This window comes from Equus przewalskii, chromosome 26, assembly GCF_037783145.1.
Source record: "Equus przewalskii isolate Varuska chromosome 26, EquPr2, whole genome shotgun sequence".
NCBI classification, from domain to species: Eukaryota; Metazoa; Chordata; class Mammalia; order Perissodactyla; family Equidae; genus Equus; species Equus przewalskii.
In genome coordinates, this window is record NC_091856.1 from 28,251,931 (window position 1) to 28,272,762 (window position 20,832).

The 20,832-nt window shown below is 42.2% G+C and overlaps 1 protein-coding gene across 1 annotated transcript in view; it reads right to left on the bottom strand.

Moving 5' to 3' along the window:
* Window positions 1-20,832, bottom strand: part of PSMB7 (proteasome 20S subunit beta 7) — a 56,376-nt gene that overhangs the window by 20,577 nt on the left and 14,967 nt on the right. The window contains exon 6 of the mRNA XM_008531420.2: window positions 8,501-8,559. Within this exon, the coding sequence (XP_008529642.1) occupies window positions 8,501-8,559 (59 nt within the window). The remainder of the gene's footprint in view (window positions 1-8,500; window positions 8,560-20,832) is intronic.

The following is a 20,832-nucleotide window of genomic DNA, read 5'->3' on the forward strand; positions in this document are numbered from 1 at the left end:
AAGTCGCACAGGAAGGAGCTTCGGCCAAACAGTGATAGTCTTCCTTGATCTCCATTGTCTGCTGTGTGGGTTCCGCCAGCAAACCTCCCAGCAAGTGGTCACCTTCCTATGGAGTCATTAAACCCCTGAATGTCAGCTGGTGGGATTAGCCAGCAGCTTCCACACCTGAGCCCTGGTGGCAGGGACAGAGGCATTTGGATCAAGATCACTAATGAATACAGAATTCATATGCCGCTTGTCAGGGCTCCTGAGCTCAGAGTCGCACAGATGCAACCTAAATAAGACGGAGGACAGAACAATTGTTGACGAAGATTAAAAAGTTTTGGCAGTTGGGGAAAAAAAGAGCACCTCATTATTCAAATATGATAGTCTCGCTTACTTTTTTTTATTTTTGTTCAAGTTATTCATGATTTGCCTCAAACGGACAAACGCCATTCACCAATATTTAAAGACTTGGTCTCATTACTAAATCTGAAGAGGGCTATGCCATCTGAACATTAGCTATATAGAGAAAAATAGCTCTCTTGTAAAGAATATTTGAGAACTTTGGGGAAAAAAAACAATCACAGGATATTTGGGGTGGACGACAGTTAAAAGATGAAAATCTAGAATTCAAAGAGAAGAAAAACATATCTTCGATAGCCAAATGACTTATTTGTATTTCCCTCTTAGTATCTCTGTCCTTCTAACTTCCTTGCACCTTTCTATTCCTGGGCCCCCTCCAATGACTGAGCTCACCAAAGAGGCTTACACACCTCCTCTGACCCTTGTTTGGCTCCCTGCGATCTTCACAAGACCTCCTCAGAGCAAAGGAAGAGCCCAGGCAGCCCACACCATTGCTCACGGGCACTAAGATGTCCTCCCTGCTCTGCTGCCACAGAATCCCAGGCCTAGCAAGGAGGCAGGAGAGCACAGTGACTGAAGACATCAGCGGGCTCTAAAGTCGGATGGCCCAGGGTTCAAACCACAACTCCATCAGTGACTAGTTGGGTGATCTCAGGCAAGATAATCTGATCTCCCTGCACCCCAATTTTCTTCTCTAAAATGAGGATAACAAAGTACAGACCTCGCACCATTGTTGAAAAGTCAATGAGAATGCAGAGAAAGCTGCTAAAACAGAGCCTGGCACTGCCTAAGTACTCAACAAGCATCAGCTACTATGACCACTGTGCTTTTAATACCTTCCCCCCATGGCAAGAAGGCAGACACTTCCATGGCCTGTGTTAAGTGTTACATAGGCTGCGTCTGCGGTCATTATGACCACTACATATGTCTGTCTCCAACTGTAAGCTTTCAGATGGGAACGAAGAATCATCACTCTCCATATTATGCTATAAATCACAAAGGCTGATGCAAGGAGAAATAATCATGTTAGTCGTTGCTATGTGATGTTTGTATCCTACTACTGAATAACTAAAAAATAGAAGCAGCTGCCATATTTTAGAGCCAATTTTGTGTGAGCCACCATATGAGGTGTTTTACAGACCACATCTAATCCTGACAGCAACCCGCAGGCAGGTCTCTGGATCCCCATCTCCTAGATGGACAGTCTTGGACCGTGGCTTGCCCAGAGTCATGCCCTGTGTACAGTGGAAACACACTCGCAGCCCAATCCTCCAGCTCCTAAGCTCCTGTGCCCCCTTCTAGCTGACCACATTGAACTCACGCTCTGTATTTTCCTTTGGGACCAGTCTATGTGCCAAACTGAATAGATCCTTTTTTCTAATCCAAATAATGCAGATCTCTTACGCTACTGTCCATCTGCAAAGCGCAAAAGAATTCGTAACTTCAGTGTCTTTCTACTACTGGACTTAAAAAAAAAACCCTGCAGTTACTTCTAAGATTTGCTGTCAGGACACCATATTGGTATCAACTCCTTCATTATTTAAAGTGGATCTATAGCTGCCTGAAATGACAGATTAATTCTGTTTTCTCGGTAGCTAGGTGTTTGGCGTCACATTTGTGAGGTAACCACAGGCCTTTAGGACGATAGCTGCTCACATCTTTAGCAATCTATAAGGGCTTCTCTAGAGGCCAGCACTTGCCGAGTGATGAAATATGACTCCATAAATCAGACGGCTGAAGTGGCACTTGTATGAGTCACCATCTATCTTCGCAGCCTCTCTCTGAAGGGGATAGGGTAGGAGCTCATCCCTCAGTACTGAGACCAGAGAAAGGACTATCACAGTTGGCAGTGACTAAGCATGTGCTGCTTAAAACTGAAGACACACTAAGACTAGGGGGGAAAAGATCCTGCTGGTGTTAGCATGCCTCAGGCAGTGGTAGAAGCTTCAGCAACTCATCTTCAAAAGGCAGAGAGCCAGAGCTCTGGAAACCTGCAAAAATTGGCTAAGCCTGCAGTCTTCATTTCTTTAAGTTGAGCATCTTCAAAGTCTGGAATTCTAACTGTAGGGCACGGCAGCTGCCACTGCAGATCCGATCCTCTCAGTTTTTGGCAGCTCTCAACCTGAGATTCTAGCAAAAGAATTTTTCAAGTTGCTATTATTGCCTGTCATGGATTTATAAATATTGCGCACTATCTGCTGTGGCATGGCTCTCATGGGACGCCGGAGCATGCCAAATGCATAACAGAATGAAAAACAGTTTCTATTCTTCAAATAAATGCTAATTTTTTTTAACTGTGCTCACACGATGTGTTTGGTGACCAACTTCAATAGTACAGAATATGTATCAGAGAGGGGAAAAAAGCTGATTGTCTTTTCCAGCAGCATTCAGCTGCTACTTTCATTAAGCTTGTTTAATTAGATTCCAGATGCTAATTTGCAAGTCGATACCAGAGGGTGCAGGACAGTTTGCCTTTGAATCGTCTCCCTGTGATGTGCGTGTCCTGCCGCACCACCACCCTTCAGCGGCCCTCACACGCTATTCTGACAATTAGTGCAAAGAGGGGACAGTATTGATCTTGACAGACTAAATATTAATCTTCTACCCATTTTAATGAATTATAATCTTCAAGAGTTTAAATTTCTCACTGAACCTAAAGGAAACATTCCTTCTTACAAAGAAACAGGATGGAAGGAAAACTAAACTAAGTTATCTGATACATTTTCCTTCATTCCTTCCCCACCCGAAAATAAAATCTGGTTTGTTTTTGTTTTTGTTTTTGTTTTTTGGTGAGAAGGATCCATCCTGAACTAACATCCACTCCCTATCTTCCACTTTTTTTTTTTTTTGCTTGAGGAAGATTCACCCTGAGCTAACATCTGTGCCAATCTTCCTCTATTTTTTGTATGCGGGATGCCTCCACAGCATGGCTGATGAGTGGAGTGGGTCCATACCTGGGATCTGAGCCTGCAAACCCAGGCTGCTGAAGCAGAGCACACGGACTTTAAACACTCGGCCACAGGGATGGCCCCTAAAATCTGTTTTCATTTCAGTAATTTTAGCAATTTTCAAGAGACAGACCTCCATGAAGCTAACACCATATTTCTAGGGACTACAGTCAAATTCCTTATACTTAACTGGAAAATGGACTCAAAAGGCCACAGTGAGGTTTTCACTAGTTTCCTGTCCAGCCAGCCTGTGGGTAATAACCAGGATCAGGGGCTTAATCCTTACACCAGCCTTAGCAACAGAAAGAAAAAATCTAGGGCAATTGATCTCCACGCAATTCATCATCACCAAAAAAAAATGCTAACATAACAGACCCCTTGTCATTAGGTCAACTCATTTCAAAATCCCCTATTCTGCTAACATAGGTACAATGTCAGAACAAGCACCTTCACTGATAAAAATAAAGCATGAGATTTATCACCAGTAAGTAATGCAATTTTTTATGCCTTCATTTCTATTACTGCTGAGTACTATGAACACTAAAGGTGAAGTTAGCAAACTGTTTTAAAGGAAGTTACTCTGGGAACTACTAAGTAAAGTTGCTTTTGACACCTTTTTATATCCGTTTGTTAACAATTACTGGCTGAACACCTACTATGTGCAGTTACCATGGTAGATGCAAAGAAACAAATGAATGAGCACACTTCCTGCCGTTGAAGGACTTCCAGGTCAATAGCAAGGAGAAAACGAATGTTACAAGACCACTAAAGGCAGTGTTAGGGCCACAACTGGCTGAGAATTTTTACAGATTTTTCATGCGCCTTAAACTCGCATGGTTGGCTGACAGTTTCTCTGACACCTTGAACCAGGGCTTCCACCTGAGGCAAGTCACTGGCTCAGATAACCGGAACAGCAGAGGCATGTCTCCAGCATTCAGGAATCCCAGCTGGGGTTTACTCTTCTGCTTTTTGGCCCGTAACTTCCCAATGAGCATTTGCCCTTTGCCCCATCTTCGTTCTGCCTGTGTACTTAATGGGGTGTTTGCTTTGTTGACTCTGCCCCAATACCGACTATTATTTGAGAAGTGTATTAGCTATCTTCCTCTTATCTCAAAAAAACGTTGAGCACTTTCCAGAGGGGAAAAAGAGAAAGTCCCCTCCATTTCCCAGGTGGCTTTTGATGACTCAGATTTTGCTTTAGCTCAGGATTATCCTGTCTCAACTCAACAAACACATATGGAACATCAGCAGCTCAACAACAGAGACTGTTTCACGGCCCCTACCCTCAAGGATCGCCCTCTCTGGTTTCAGGAGACCGCCCTGACAACAGTTGTAAAACAATGGGACAGGTGTGCACAATGGAGTATGGGGACACAAACAAACGAGGAAGGTAGGGTACTGCTGGCAGCAGAGCAGTGAGGAGGACTGGACAGCAGGCAAGTCCACACTGTATCCTAAGAATGGTGAGCAAGCGAGAAGGGCCGAAGGGGAGCAGGAGCGCAGACCTATGTCCCACAGTTTAACATTCACGCCCCTGGGCTGAGGCATGATGCTGATATATGAATACGTTTTTATTTATATTAATAGAACGCACTCATTTTCATGTGTCTTGGGGAAAAAAATAACCAGCACATCAAACCCAGGATTTCACAGATATAAACATTTAAAAAATAAATTTCAATTAAAAAAAGGTGAACTGAAGTGGCTGTAGGAAGAGGGGAAAGTGAACTGACCGGAAACGGCACTGTGTGGTGAGAGAATGTTCTGTCTTGATTTGACTGGCAGCTACTTGGGTAATTACAAATGCCAAAATCTATCAAACTGTACACTTAAGATCTGTGTATTTTATTATATGTAAATGATACATCAATCTATCAATGAGTTTATTAAAAGTAAATTTTCAAGAAAAATAATAGTACAGGTGGCACCTGGATATGGCAGAAACCTTAAATGTGGTGCGTAAATGACAAGTTCAAGAAACAAGGCTAGACCAGCTCTGTCCAATGGAAACATGCGAATCACATTTTAAAAAGTAAAAATAGGTGAAATTAATTTTAATAATATTTTTACTTAACCCAATATACTTAAAATAGTATTGTTTTAACATGTAATCAATATAAATATTATTAATGAGATTTTCAAAAAATTTTTCTTACTAAAGTCTTTGAAATCTGGTGTGTGTTTTCTATTTGCAGCGCCTCTCAATTCAGACTAGTCACACTCAAGCGCTCAATAGCCGTATGTGGTTGGTGGCTACTGTACTGGACTGTGTAGTTAAAGACAATGAGAAAACATTAAAGGATTTTAAGGAGGGAGGGACTTTCATTCCATAAATACTACAGTGTAGGCCCAGCACCGTCCAAAGCACAGGTCTGTCGTTTAAAAAAAAGAGACTACAGGCTTCCTCTAATTTATCTGTTTTAACAATAAAGCCAAGAGTTTGCTTCATGAATCTGGCCTAAAAATTACTGTTTGGCAAACCATTCCCGATTGTGACAGCCTAAAACTGCCCCCTCCCAATGCAGCTCTGTGTGAAGTGTGCGGCAGAGACTGTCCTGCAATCCATGCACTACGTGAGCGGCGGCGACGCTCTCCTGGGTTTCTGCTGGGACGGGTCCAGAACCCTTTCCCATACGGAGAGGAAATAAGCAACTGAGTCATCCACCCTGCAGTCTCAAAGCAGGCAGGAAAGAGAGTGATAGAGGGCCTCTTGCCACAGACAGACAGAAAGCCTCCCTGGAAAGGAGGAAAATAAAAAGTTTGGAAATTTGACGCCAAAACATTTCCATGAGTTCTACGCAAAGGCAGAGCCAGAAATGACACCTTAAGCAAAGCCTCTTTCACAACAAAGAAATCACGAAAACGGTGTCCTCTCAACTGGGCTAAGCAGTCTCAGCCTGCCACCGAAACCAAAAACCATATCATTTAATCTTCACCAAAAGAGAGCTGGGTGGCCAGAAGCTGGACTGCTAAATTTTTTTAGTTATCTGTTAACATCCCTTTAGATTTGTAAAGTATTACCTACTGACAGTTGCTATACTATTATTTACTTTTAAACTCGCTTCACTGGACAAGCAGGAACTACCTTCACCTTAATACTGATTTTTGTTGATTGCCAGTGAATAAAAACCAGTCACCTGAAATTGTAAATGTAACTAATCAATCTGAAATGGGATCTGATCCACCTGGTTTAAGGTCTCACAGTTAATACAGAACATTAAGTAGTCTGAGTTACAGATAAAACCCATCTAAGGAGCACATTCTTCAGATTGATAACATCAGAAGTTTTACTGAAGAGATGACCACACTTCTCTTTACTTCCCCAAATCAGATCAGTATTAAATTCAAGGCTTTTGAATCATTTCAAATCCAAACTCTAACTAAATAATGTAAAATTACTTTAGCAGAGTCTAAGTCACTTTTACTATACCACATGCTTTCAACTTTTTCTGAAATTCTCATTTTTCTTTAACATATAGAGGTCCCAATCAATTGGAAACGGACAAAGCTTTCAAGAAAATGTGAAAAGATTAATGTGGCTTAAAGGAGGGCTTCACATCACTGAGGCAATTTTCTAAACGAAAATCATCGGAGTGTTTTTCCCTATACCTTTTTGTTAGTTCCAATGGATTTGTGGAGCCTTAGGAACTCCTTTCCTTTAGTTTGAAGACTGAGACCTTTTTTTCTTTTTCTTTTTAAGTGACCTAGTATATCTTATTTTTTCCCTGTACTTAAGAACCCCAAACAAAAAATAATGCTGATATGGGAATAAATTTTCACACTGAGAAATGAAAACAGAATCCTAATTTCATTCATAGTTGATACTGGGACCTGTTTACTATTCTTAATTGGAGAAAGACACTACTATTTTTAGTATAGAACACCTAGCTAAATCCTATCTTTCGTCATGTTTTAATTCCTGAAGATGTCCAAGAAACAGAAGAAACCTAGCCATCAGTGACCAAGTGTGCTAGCCTCACGTACAAGGGAGTAGTGGCTTCTGGCCGGAGGCCTCTGTCCTGGCTGAGCAGCAGCCACAAGTCTACCTTCTCCGGCTCTCACAGCATTTGGCCTGAACCTAAAGGGCAGAGAGAGCTGCCGAGCTCCAATGACACTCGGCGCTCTGTTGACGATGAGCCGGTGGAAGAACGAAATGTTTAAACACGCAATCTTCTCCAAAGATGATCAGGCACACAGCATTGTCAAAAAGTAATTCCCAGAGACATCCACTGGCATCTAAACAAAGCAATACTGCAAAGGTAGAAACGGCAGAAACCTACATATTAAGGAACAGGGTAAACCACTCATAAACAGCCTGCTAATGGGTGAAAACAAGTTGATACTCCCTGTCAAAAAGTTAACCTCTATCAAAAAACCAAGAGCAGATGATGAAGGCTGCCTTCAGGACTTACGTGCCTACAAGCTGGTTTAGTGTAAGGATAAAGCACAGTGGAGGAACAATGGGGTACCACGAAGTATCCAAGCACACTGAACATTCTTTGAAAGTGACAGTGGAAGACTTGTGGGCTTGTTCTTGGAAAGCTGGGGTGAGGGGGAGAGGGGGTGCTTAATGGGGGGGTGCAGCTATCATTAAAGCAGACTTAGGTGAAATGTCCTTCAGAAGATACCACCCTCCCCTATCACCACAGAAAATATAATAAAAGAATCTCTTATATTTGAGACAGTAAATCCATCACACTCTGAGAACAGTCCACTACACACATGATCTTCTCCCCATCTTCTACCAGATGCAGAACAATCTACAGGGATTTTTAAAACTGCCCTCATTTTCAGGCCAGGTTGGCATGACACGCAAAGACATACACAGTTTCTCTATTCTTAGTGAGAAAACAAAAAAAACTGTCATTTTCAGATATCGTGACACAGAAATCTTAATGCACAAGAAAACATTCTACATTGCAGCAGCTTCACAGCCAAGAAGATTCCCAGACAGCCCAAAGGCCAGAGCAAAAAGGTGAATAGTGCTGGCTCCTCAAGCGTGAGGGAGGGCAACACGCAGGGCCACTCTAAAACGAAGCTTTCCCGAGCAACCAGCCTTCTCAGCAAACACAGGATCTGGGCCAAGAGCATGCCGACTAACAACAGGGCTGCACAAGCTTTGGGGGCATCGGCAATCAACCTGTAAATGTCCACCACACAACCGGAAAAATACGTGAAAGAGAAGAAAACTGCAGGGACTTACATACCTCCATATCTGGCCTAAACTTATCTTCAAACACAGCCATTGCTGCCAAGGAGCCAGAACCTGTAAGGAAAAGATGAATTTTTAGTGTATTTACCAACTTCCAGCTTCTCCATCTCAAGTTTACCTCAGGGCAGTAAAATGGCAAAACTCGCCCAATGCCACATTCAAGTACAGTGTAAATATTAATCCTACAGGGCCACACAAACCAGGTAAACACTGCTCTTCAAAAGCCTGCAGTCACACTTACCACTATCTCAGGTAAACCTGCAAGTGGCCCTATTTCACTACTGACAGGAGTAATTGTAAATTATTCACAATAAAATGCTGAAGCATGAAAATGCGGTGATGGAGAATTTGTATTTTTTCAAGAAGTGAATGCCACATAATTTCATGTATCCTATGCTCAGAGTCTTGTGCTCCACAACTGTGCCTTGGCAGGCTGCTGGGTATAGTGCTAAATACCAAGCCAGTTAGAAAGAATAGATTGTTTTAATGAGCTGGCCCTGGTAGAGTCACCTTGACACGTGGGGAAGAAACTACAGCACCAGCAATGGTAATAGGACCGCGCGCCGCAGCCACCAGCTTATTCCAGCTACAACTGTAAAACACTTTATTGTGTGGCATTTATTTCGAGCTATTATTTTTAGTTTGTACTTTGAAGAGTAAAGCTGAGTAGACAAAATGACAGACAAAGAAACAAAAATTTATTATCACAATAGCAAATGGCTGAAAGGTTATGCTGCATAGATATTAACAGATAGCAAATTTCTCCCTACAAAAGTCAGAGGTAAAGGCATTACAAGTTAGTACGGGCTCCCTTTGAATGGAGGTAAAAGGCAGCTCAGCACTATTTGAACATTTAAACTTGCTTTGTTCAGAAAGCAGAGAACCTTTAGAAAACCATCATCTTGTCTTTACAGAGTCCTGGCAATATTTCAGGATACTCTACTTTTGGAGAGAGGATAGAGTTCCCCACAATTTTTTACTCCAATTAGAAGATTTTTTGGCATTTATTACTTTTTAACTTGTTTTGCATAACACTATCTATTTAGCTGGGTCACAGAGAAAACCATATTTTCTATTTAAAATGATTTGTGTACATCGCTTGACCACCTCAATGGTTTAGCAAAGGAAAAAGGCAGCGATTAAACAGTTTCAAATGAGGTGTCCTGCTGATTTTATCAAGTCTGCTGAATGTATAATGAAAAAGGAGAAGCTGACAGCAACGCTGCATTGAGAAAATACAGACTACCTTATCTGAACCATTTAAGGAGGTCCAATTATAGATCAAATTTAAAGGGTAGAAACAGCAGATTTACAGACACAAATCAATGAACATGGTAATCCCGATGAATATGACAGATACTCCTGTTAAGGAATATTGCTGCGGTTGAGGATCATTACCTTCACAGCACCGGATACATCATATCCAAAGCAGTGGGAAGCGTCGAGTGTAGACCAGCATTACAAGCAATGACTATTCATTTAGGCTTTGGGAGCAAAAGGCAACCCCCCATTTTCCATTCTCACAATTTTTTCTCCTTAAAAAAAAACGGGGGGGATCTAAAAGGATAATAAAAGGCCTTCGGAATGGAGACAGAAATTAAACAGATATAAAACTAGTGCACCCAAATGAAACTAGCATATATGCAAGAGCAAATTCACCAAAACCAAACCTCTGAATTTCACAGTAAACGTGTCCTTGAAAATCTGGAAAGAGGGTCAAATTCCACCAAGATTTTGTGGGTTACGAGTTTACTCTGAGATTGAAGGGTCAAGGGGAAAAAGTAACCTAAGTTTCTGTGTTAAGGCACAGAGGAGACCAGTCTCGGACTTACTAGCTTAGTAGTAGTGGTTTTGCGTGGAAAACAAAGGGCGGCTGTCATAAAGAAACAAGAAAATTGCAAATAAGGAAATCTCAGAAAACAATACTTCTAGATACAAAATACTTCTGCAGAGCACCGAACAGCAGGCTTGCCTTTTCCAACCTGGTCCAACAACATCCCTGCGCAGAGCCCAAGGGTAAACACCCAGAAGCCCAAAATAGATATTCAAAAAGGACAGGGGAAGGGCGGGTATTTACCAAAAAGCTAACAACTTTGTGGAAAACTGTAATCAATTTGTGTAAAAGGGGGAAAAAAGCTTAGCTTAAAGGCACTTTTCCTTAAAAGTTACTAGCCCTGTTTTTTTTTTCCTGGGCCATCCTTTCTTTGACAGTTGCACAGTAAATTAATTTTACTCTGATTTTTGCTGGGCACATATTTCTTCTGCTTAGCTTCATCCAATATTTTAAGAAAAGAAAAATATCTCCCTCATGATAATAATAATTCTTCCATTATCAAAAACCTTTTTTCCTGCTTAGAAACAACACAGCAGATAAAATTTCTATAAATGGAAATTACATACTAAATCCAGAATCTCAGAACAAAAAGTGTCTATCCAATGTGGGGACGCTTCTTACATTATCAGAGACAGATTTTTTTTTTCCTTTTTCTCCCCAAAGCCCCCCAGTACATAGTTGTATATTCTTAGTTGTGGGTCCTTCTAGTTGTGGCATGTGGGACGCCACCTCAGCACGGCCTGATGAGTGGTGCCATGTCCACGTCCAGGATTCAAATCAGCGAAACCCTGAGCTGCCGCAGAGGAGCACATGAACTCAACCACTCGGCCATGGGGCCGGCCCCCTTTATTTTTTTTTTAAATATTTTTTTTCCATGATTTTTTTTTTTAAGAGTTGGAAGATTTAGGAGAGATAAACATAGAAAGGACACTGGGGCCCTTATTTCATTGTATTTCTGCTTCCCTTTTTACACGACGCCCCCCAACACACACTCTCCAACCTATACGTGCACACACATGTGCATGCACACATACACACAGCTGAGAAGGTTTCTGGAAAGCAGGAGCTTGGGGAACTGCCTGATTCTGCTTCCCCTAAAGTCAAAGATAAGCAAATTCCAAATAAACTTGAAAAGAAGGAGAAATTCAACATTCAAAACAATTTCTAAATCACTTGCAAACTAGCTCCTGCTCCCAGCTTTTTAGGAAAAGGAGGACTTTGGCGCCCCCTTTTCAGAAATCACAGAAGTGCTGGGAGATGGATACAACTGACTTTGTCAACAGGTTTCTAGGAAACTCTGAATGTGTGTCTGCTATTTAGAAACTGAAGTAAGAATTTCAAATATGCCTGCAATCGCCCAAAGTGGCAAGACAATAGATGCAAATCCTCACATAATCTCAAGGTAAAGCAACCGCAGGAAGAAACGAAGAGCCGGCCATTAAAAAGAAAAAAGATGGTAAGCTCAATGAGACCAGTGTTCTTTAATAATTTCATTCAAGTCTCCTAGATTTTGTTCCAACGCCACTTAAAACTATATCTAATAAATCATCAGAAAAATGTCATACTGGTACAGCAGCTATGTGACCTACAGAAAGTTTAAATATTATATCTCATTTTCCCCATAAACCATAATAATGTCCTGAGACATTCCATTCTTTCAGCACTGACTGACCTAACCTGGCACTCTCATACTCAAAACCAAGGCAAAAATCCTTTGAAGGAACATTTACCCTGGTTTTCTATTCCAAAAACAATGTCACCTTAGACAATTAGTCAGAACTGTCTGGTTTCCCATTAAGGAATAAATGAAGAGAAAAACCAGGCAACACACCTGACACTCCACCAACACCAAAGTGACAGTAATTTCCTAAATGCCCATACCATTTCAAGCTTATCTCACCTTGGCACATGGTAATCCCTTTGGCCCCCCTGACAGTCTAGAGAACTCCAAGCCACCCTTCGAACCCCAGCTGAGAGATCCCTTCTTCCCAGAAGCCTCCCTTGACCACCACATCCCCACGAGAGTTTATCATTCTCATCTCTGCAACTTGTCCATCCTTTCACATCGGCATCCGCCATGGCTAGCAGTCTCTGGCACACAGCGAGCACTAAACAGAATTTGTTGCATTAAGCTGGGCTGATTTGAGTACAACTGTTCAAATGGAGGAGCTGAGAAAACTCTGAGCTGACCCTGAAGGAGTAGTAACAGCAGTAAATGCCTTGATAAAACGTAAAAGAATATTTATTGCCTGATTTACCATACTGGGATGAATATAAGACAAACTCAAACGTAAAGCAAGTTCAATTTTCAAAAAGAAAAAAAGGCTTTAAGCCCACAAAACCATGTCCTATTATACGTGCTAGTCTGGTCCAAACCTCTGCGATATCACAGGAGTGAAATGCCCTCCTTGGATTTCTGCATTCCACTACAGAGGCTCTCCGTCTCATCAGTAGTTTCCATGCAGCTGCTCCTTAGCAACCTCCACCAAGAAGGCCTTTTTCAGCCCACCCACAGTTACTAAGTAGCCAGTGTTGCTTCCAGAACAAAGCTCTTTAAAACAGGAAAACGAGGTACAATTCAGTGACCAACAGTTAGAGAGAGAACTGTGCAAGACATAAGATGGCTACTTAGTTACCCACTAACCTACCTCCTGCATCTGCTGTCCTCCCCCAGGCTCACCCATGCCACCCCCCCCCCCCGACACACACACCCCACCCCTGCTCAACCACTCCTGCCCCCCAACCACCCAGCAGCCAGGCTGAGAGAAACAGGGATGCGGAAGGAGTCACAACTCAGTCCTCCTGCACCCCCAGGGCCACAAACTGCTCTGCACTCCCCGATCCACGGCAGCCACCCAGGTGGCTGGCCCTGGTGGCCCCTGTTTGGCGATATTATTAAAAGAATCCTCCTACAACAGATGCCCCTATGGGGTCCCAGAAAGAGAGTCTGCTCCCCATCTCTGACTGTCAGGGCCTGACTCACTCACAGATGTTCCACATGCCACTGCGGGTCACCCACACTGCTGACCTCCAGGAGAAGGGAGTCCCAGGCGCGAATGCCACGAGGAGCCACATCTCCAGCCAATCTTTTAAAATAAGGCCAGTGGTTTAAAAAAAAATGACTAACTCTGGTAAACAATGTGACATACAAGCCCTGAAGCTCAGAAAATATGTGCAACATGCAGAACATTAATAACTAAAAAGGGCTCACAGATAAACACCACCAATATACCAACAGAGAAAAGGGACACAGAAGTTTACAAAAGAGAAAAGGGAGAGGCCTATCCACATTTAGGAACACTGTTCAAGTTCACTAGTAATCAAAGAATATGAATTGAAATTAAATAACCCTTTTTTTTTGCATTTTAGATTAGGAAAGATTAAAAAGAATAATACCCAGTGCTGACAGAGATATAGTCAAAGGGGCACTCTACCACACTTGCAGAAGCAAAACTGGATAGAATTTTTCTAATGGGCAATTTAGAAACATCCATCAGAAAGCGTAAAGCCACACATACCCACCACCCAGCAAGTCTACTGAGAGAGTATTTCAAAGAAATAAACAGACAAGTTATGTATATAAAAAGATCATTATTTAGAAAAGAAAAAAACTGGAGGTACATGTTAAGATCCAACAAACAGGAGATACAGAAAATAAACAATAAAATACTACACATACGGTCATTAAACATGACAGTATTTTTTTGGCAATGGAAAGATGTCCATGATATAATACTTAGTGAGGGGAAAACATGTTCCAAAGCAATATTAACAGATATGCTTAGACAATACATATTATACAAAACTGGAAGAACATAAATCAAAGTATTGTGCTTATTTCTGGGTGGTGCTATTTTCTTTGTGTTTACTTATATTTCTTATTTTTCTTCAAAGACCATGCATTACTTGCAATTTTTTAAGGTATAAGAAGCTTGGAGAAAATAAGAACTCGATATCATGAAGGGATGGGGAAAAAAAAGCAAAAAGACCAAGTCCTTGCCAGCTGTCACGGTTTCGCTGTGTAACAGCAGCAACACGCAGCTTATTCCTGAAATTTGTATAGAGGGGCCTGAAGGTCAATCCATGCACGAGTCAATAGTCCCAAGGAACGACAGCAATCCATCATCACAGACAGACAAACACACCCCGTCTCTCTACCACTGTCCTTAGCAGGGCTTCCTGAGGACGGTCTTCAAGGTAAAATCATCTTCATAATGAAGCCCTTTGAGCATTTCAGCGCCAAGCCAGGTCCCACCTCTTCAGAGGTCTACTCTGTGGCGAACAAATTACTAAAAGGACCACAACAGTATATGCGGTGCTGAAGAAACGCCAAAGCGCACTCGCACGGGTTCTGTCTGCTCTCCAGCCGTGGCAGGCAGGAGCAGTGCCCTACTAAAGGGAGACTGACTTTCAGAGATAAGGAATTTGCCCAGAGCACACAGCCAGGGAGGAGCAAATCTGGGAATCTGAACCGAGATCGCTCTGAATTTAAAGTGTCCCACATTCCTTCCATGCCACCTTGTTGCCTCTTAAATAGCAAAGCCAAATGCTTCAAATCAAGATTAGCAAGTAAGCTTATGTAAGCATGGAAGCAGCTATATTTTCTTAGCTCCTCACCCCAAAAAAGCAGGCTTTCTACCTTGCTTTTTCTTCAGATTTCAGCAGAACGATTACCACACATCTGGATATGGTTAATTTGTGTTGTTTTGCTAGGAAATTCAAATGAGACTGGGATTTTAGCTAAACGTTTTAAATGATTAAACAGATGCTATTCATTGTTTAGCAATGCCACTCAAGTTTCTGTCCTCAGTACTCATTTTAAAATAGCCCCATTCAAAAAAAAAAAAAACCCAGTGAACTTTGTCTCCATTTTCTAAAATCGCTGAAGCTGTTTCGGATCTTAGCTTATCAGCATTAGGAGTACGATTTGACCCTAACTTTTCCTAAGAGAACAATTCAACTCAGGATACAATTTTAAATGTATTAAGAAAATTTTACTATCTAAGATATTGCTTTTACTTGCTACATATATTTTAAAACATCTGCATTAATATGGCTTAAGGATAGTGGGGGGTTTTTTAAAACATGAAACATTTTTATAAAGTTCATTAAAGTACTAAATCAAACTCAGCAATTCTAGAATCTCCATTATTAGAGACGCTGAAGAAACAATAAGACTGAAACAATCTTCTAAAACTTGCTGCTCTAAGCGAAACTCTAGGAAAGATCTGAAAGCCAGCAGGTAGAAACGTGCTTTTCCTAATAAGGTCTACGCTCACAAACTCTCACACTGGGGAAGGGGAAAACATTTACTGAGGGTCTTTTAGGTCCTGAACCCTGAACTCAAGTGATGCAGGTATTTCCACATCTTACAGACAAGAAAACTGAGGCTTGGCTAGTTCAAGGCAATACAGTCAGTAAGAAGTGGTGCCAAGATTCACACTAGGGCTTGCAGCTCTTAAGCCCACGCAACTTTCCAAAGGGCAAAATCCTACTCATTCCTTCAAACCAACCACCCCAGGTGCCCACCAGCTGGCAAGCTCTGGGAACACACAGCTGCACAGGAGGCAGCACAGCTCTGGCGCCTCCTCACTGCTTCCGCCAGCACGTCACTGAGGGCCTCGGAGCCCAGCGTGGCCACCAGACTGCTCCAGGAGGCACCATCACAATGTCAAGCACAATGCCCACGCTGCCCCTGAAACTGTGTGGTGTAGCAGCCCCACCGCCCTAGCTTCCTCCCTCCTACGAAGGGGATGAGGACAGAACGTACTTCCTCAGAGGGTGGCCAGGGGACTGGAGTGAGATGACACACAGCGAGAATGCCTGGCACATAGTGAAACCCCAGTAAAAGCAAGCTAGTTCAAGGTCCCCATCCTCCAGGAGCTATTTTATACAATCAATTTCAACAAGTTCCAGGGTTGGCAGCTTTACCGGAAACAGCAGTGTTCAAACTTTCTTCTCTCAAAGTCATGAGGTTCTGAAAGGCAGCAGGAAACGGATTTCTCCTGCTTTTCCCCAAATCAATTTAACCAGATCTTTCAGGAAAAAAGCCGCTCCTTCTGCTAAGGCGGGGCCCACTGTAAGCACCCAAGGACCTTTGTGCCACTGTGGCCTGCCAAGGCGGAAGACATCTGCAGCGATACAGGAGTAACACACAGAACTTTCTAATCCATCAGTGTCAGCTCTCCCTGACAGAGTGCTTACTCACACTTGCTCATTGTTACTCAACCAGCCACTCGTCCTGGGTAAAATTTGGTGCTTTCCACAGACTTAAGGATCAGGAATATTTTTCACTCCATTCCTGTCTACAAGGCCTAGTCTCCTGGTATTGGTGCTTGCTCTGTAGGCCAACACTGCCAGTGTTTGAAGAGCTGATTTATGAATATAAAACAATGCTGGTGCCAGGGGACCACATTGAGCCACTAGAGAGCAGTGGAGCACCTCTCATCGCTGGGGAAAGTTCAGACCCCGACTAGTAATGGTTTAATTGTATGCATGCATTTCATTAGAAGTCTTGGCCAAAGCTTGGAGGCGAGGCAGGCCAAAGCAATCAGACAATCCTGCATGGGTTGCTGAAATCCAGATTTGTCCTTTGTCAGCATAAACAGTTTAATTTGATGTTTTCACTCCTGAGTAAGCACTGAGTATTACATTTAAACCCTCGTGAGGGGGAAGAATGCTTCCTTTTCATCAGTAAATGTACCTCAATGTCACAGTCTACCTTTTATTCCCAATGAATAAAAAAATATACATTCCATTTAATATGCTTAGAAATAGATCTTTAAAGCATCCAATGACATTTTCACTCAAAAACTAATTTCTCAAAAAATGCAGCTCCTTTTCTAAACGTGATGTAGTCAAAAAGAAGTTAAATTTTACTCTAAGTAAATAATTTAAAATGTCACTTGGAAGGGAACAGGGATTTTTCTTATAACTGCAACTGCAACTCTCACTGACCTGACAGGCTATAAACACTTAGTCTTAAGAAAGGCTAACAATCAGGCAGCCAGGCCTGAAAAGTGAAAGGTTTTATTTCATTAATGTGTTTTAATGAAATGCCACAAGGTATGAGGATAGAAAATTGTTCTCCTTCAAATAGAGGAGTCACCTAACGCAAGGTTTAGCACATGAAATGGAGGATGAAGATTACCCCAGACTAGCTCTCTCTTAATCAGCCCCCATGAGTAGCCCCGTCAGGAAACAGCCTGACGAGCACGGGCGCTCTTCTCCTTCCTGCTGCAGGAGCTCAAGGCAGTCCGAGCTGACAGGTCTTTCAAAGGCGTCCTTTACTCCGGTCCACATTTCAAAATAACTTCCCAAATTACAAGTTACTCCACTTTGCAGGTCTTTTCCAAGTTTTCATGTCCCTTAGAACTCTCAAGGACAAAGGACCAGAAAGTTCAATATTATAAAACACACCTAGCCTTAATCAAAAGCAAAGGTGTATCTTGTCCACAGAGCCTGTGTACAAATAGAAATTCTACTTCCTGAAAAACATGCGCAAAGCACTGTTACACATATTTTCTAACTTAATCCACCTGTGAACTAGATGGTATTTTCTAGATGACAAAAAATTATGTTCAGAGAAGTAAAGGAACCTACCCAAAGTCACACAGCTAGTAATGGCAGATCTGGTTAACAACAAATCCCTAGTTCTAGGAACTGCCCAGTGAAAAGTCTTCCGATGCATGAAATGACTTTCCACTTAGTCTGTCCAATAAGACAGTAAAAGACCACCAAGCACTAGGTTATGACTATAAAGGCACTTTTCTGCAGCAGGGCCAGTTCTGGTCCAATTCTGAAACAAGAGCAGGTAAAGATGAATTCGTTAACCTCGCTCTCTCTGAAGTGGGGTTTAAAGCAAAGGACTTAAAATGCGAGCACTGCATTTAGCTGTTCTGAAAAGTACTCCTGGCAAGGGCTTTCACTTGGTTGTAGACTAAGAACTGAACTCAAGCCAGAGATGACTTCATGGTAAAACGCCAGAACAGAAAGAACAGAAGGAATAGCACCCTACACATTAATTCAATACCACACATTTTACCTACAAGGAATATTTAATATTTTGTAAGCAGAATTAAGAATAAAGTCCACTCTAATTAGAACAGATTAAGAACTGGCAAGGGCTGGCTGTATTACATTCCCTGTAACAACATGATGAATTTTAGAAGTAAATATTTTCTCATTTCCTAACGTAACGGCACCATCTATTGGCTTAGTACCATCTTTGCAGCAACCAGGAATCAAGATGCATAATCCAACTTTCATGGGCTTTCGGTTCCCAGTTGTTTAATTCCTGGCATTCTAGGAATGCCACTATTCCAAGAACAGTGGCATAAATTTTAAGATATGAAATCCATGCATTGCACATTTTAAATCTTCTGAAATGGATCTTACTTATATTAATCAAAGCAGGAAAAACTGCCAGAGAAATCTTAGTACACAGAACTGGGCACAGAGAACATATTTGCACTAAAATTATCCAAACACCATGCACTAAACATCTAGGCTGTGCTCCAGACGAAGATCTCTACATCCAGTATCTCACTGCCCATGGGACAGCTTCTTAAAGCCTCACTTTACAGAATAAAGCAGTGCTCACAGTCAAAAGCTAATAAACGTTGCACTTAGATTTGAACCCCACTGGACTCCAAAGACCAGCTCTTTTCCCTATCCCACACTCCCTCAAATATGGCGCCCAGAGAACAAAGTCACAGAAAAAGCAGAGAGTGCTTTACAGAGCGTGTTCACATACATTATGACACTGCAGCATCCCAACGACCCTGTGACCCTCCCAAGTCAAAAAATCCACTTCTTTCTAGAAATGAGGAGTTTGAGGTTCAGTTAGGTGACTAGCCCTGGTCAAGCAGGGCTGGGACCGAAGCCAGGGCTTCCATCTCTTTTTCTAGGATTCTAGCTTATATCTCAGGTGGTTATGGAAAAGTCAGTTTTGAGTGGTCCCTGGTTACATGGACAAAGCTCCCAGCAAAATGGGGTCTCCTCCACTGCACTGCCCCTGACTACAGAGAACAGAGGCCCAAACTCACTCCAGTACTGATGGAGACATATGCTTGTGGATACCCTGCACACAGTCACCCGGCCCACAGGAGTCAGGAGAAAGAGTTTCCAGCAACACTGGAGCTCTGTAGTCCATACGCCCTCTGAAAAGGCTTTTATGTAGGCCTATGAACTAATCCAGTGCTGCTGAGTTCACACCTGATTCAAGAGCTGAAAATGAATGGGGAAGAAACATTTACCTCGTAGCGCACTAATTTGATCCAGCACAAGAAAATTTTCAAAATTGAGTCATGTGGAGATATCACAACGTCTGTCTACACAAAGGTTGCACTTCAGTGTAAAAATACGGAGAAAACGGCAGGTCTGAACTCCCTACCGATGTTTGTATGTTCCAACTTAATTCCAAGGCTCTTTTTTGCCCACAAGGCGAGACATCGGGTATGTTTACTACTCTGTCCCAGATCTTTTCAATTGCTAGGGGGCTCTGTAAAGTGGGACTCAGAGTAATTAGGAAACAGTATCACCAGTTTATCTGGAGATGGAATTTTACCTGGATGGCCCTGGCAGTGACCCCAAGTGCTCCCTGATGGTGCATACCAATGTTTATTCCTTAAGTTAGTATTCCTAAATTGTCCAAGGGCCTCATTTCCAGGAATGTCATGCTTGAAATTTTATTCATATTAATTCTCTATGTGAATAAGTGGGCAAAAATAAAAATTTTATATACTTTGCCAATGCTGCTACAAGGAACACTGCCAAAATAATAGCAAAAGATGGTCCCCAAGCTTCTCCTGACACTACTTCAGTGTGTCTAATAAAGAAAAGCTGGCAAGTTAAAAGAATAAGCTAATTAATCTGAGAATTAAGAGAATCCACATTTTGTCTATAGAAAATAAAACTATAATCCTTTTCCCTTAATAAATAAAAGCCAAAGAATCCTGCCCAGCTTTCACTAATCACACTAATCAATCACCTGCAGTCTCTTGCAAACCATTCTCTTAAAAAAGAAATAATTAAATGAAACCAGAGGCTCTTTCTTCTTTTTTGAGAATGGACCAAATCACATCTGGTCTTGACCACATGCCACACATCACTCACAGCAATAACATAGCGAAGGGGGAAAAGTCACAGAGACAGGGTTCCCATCCCAGATCACACACCTCCTGGCTGTGTGACCTTAGCATACTCTCTGAGCCTCAATTTCCTCATCCGTAAGACAGGGACGACAGTACCCACATCACAGCGTTGAAGAGATGAAATCACTAAAGCATCTCCCAGCAGCTGCTGGACGAACACTGCTATCATGAGGGCCAACAGCACGTCCCCACCAAAGGTTTTAGGACAGAAGCTGTCCAAGGGCCACAGCACAAGGAGTTTGATACATTCCTCTCCCAAGTAAACCCTCAGGAAGGGGAGCTCTCAGAGAGGAGGCTCCTGGACCCCGCGCTCAATGAGCTGCGCCAGCGTGTTAAAGA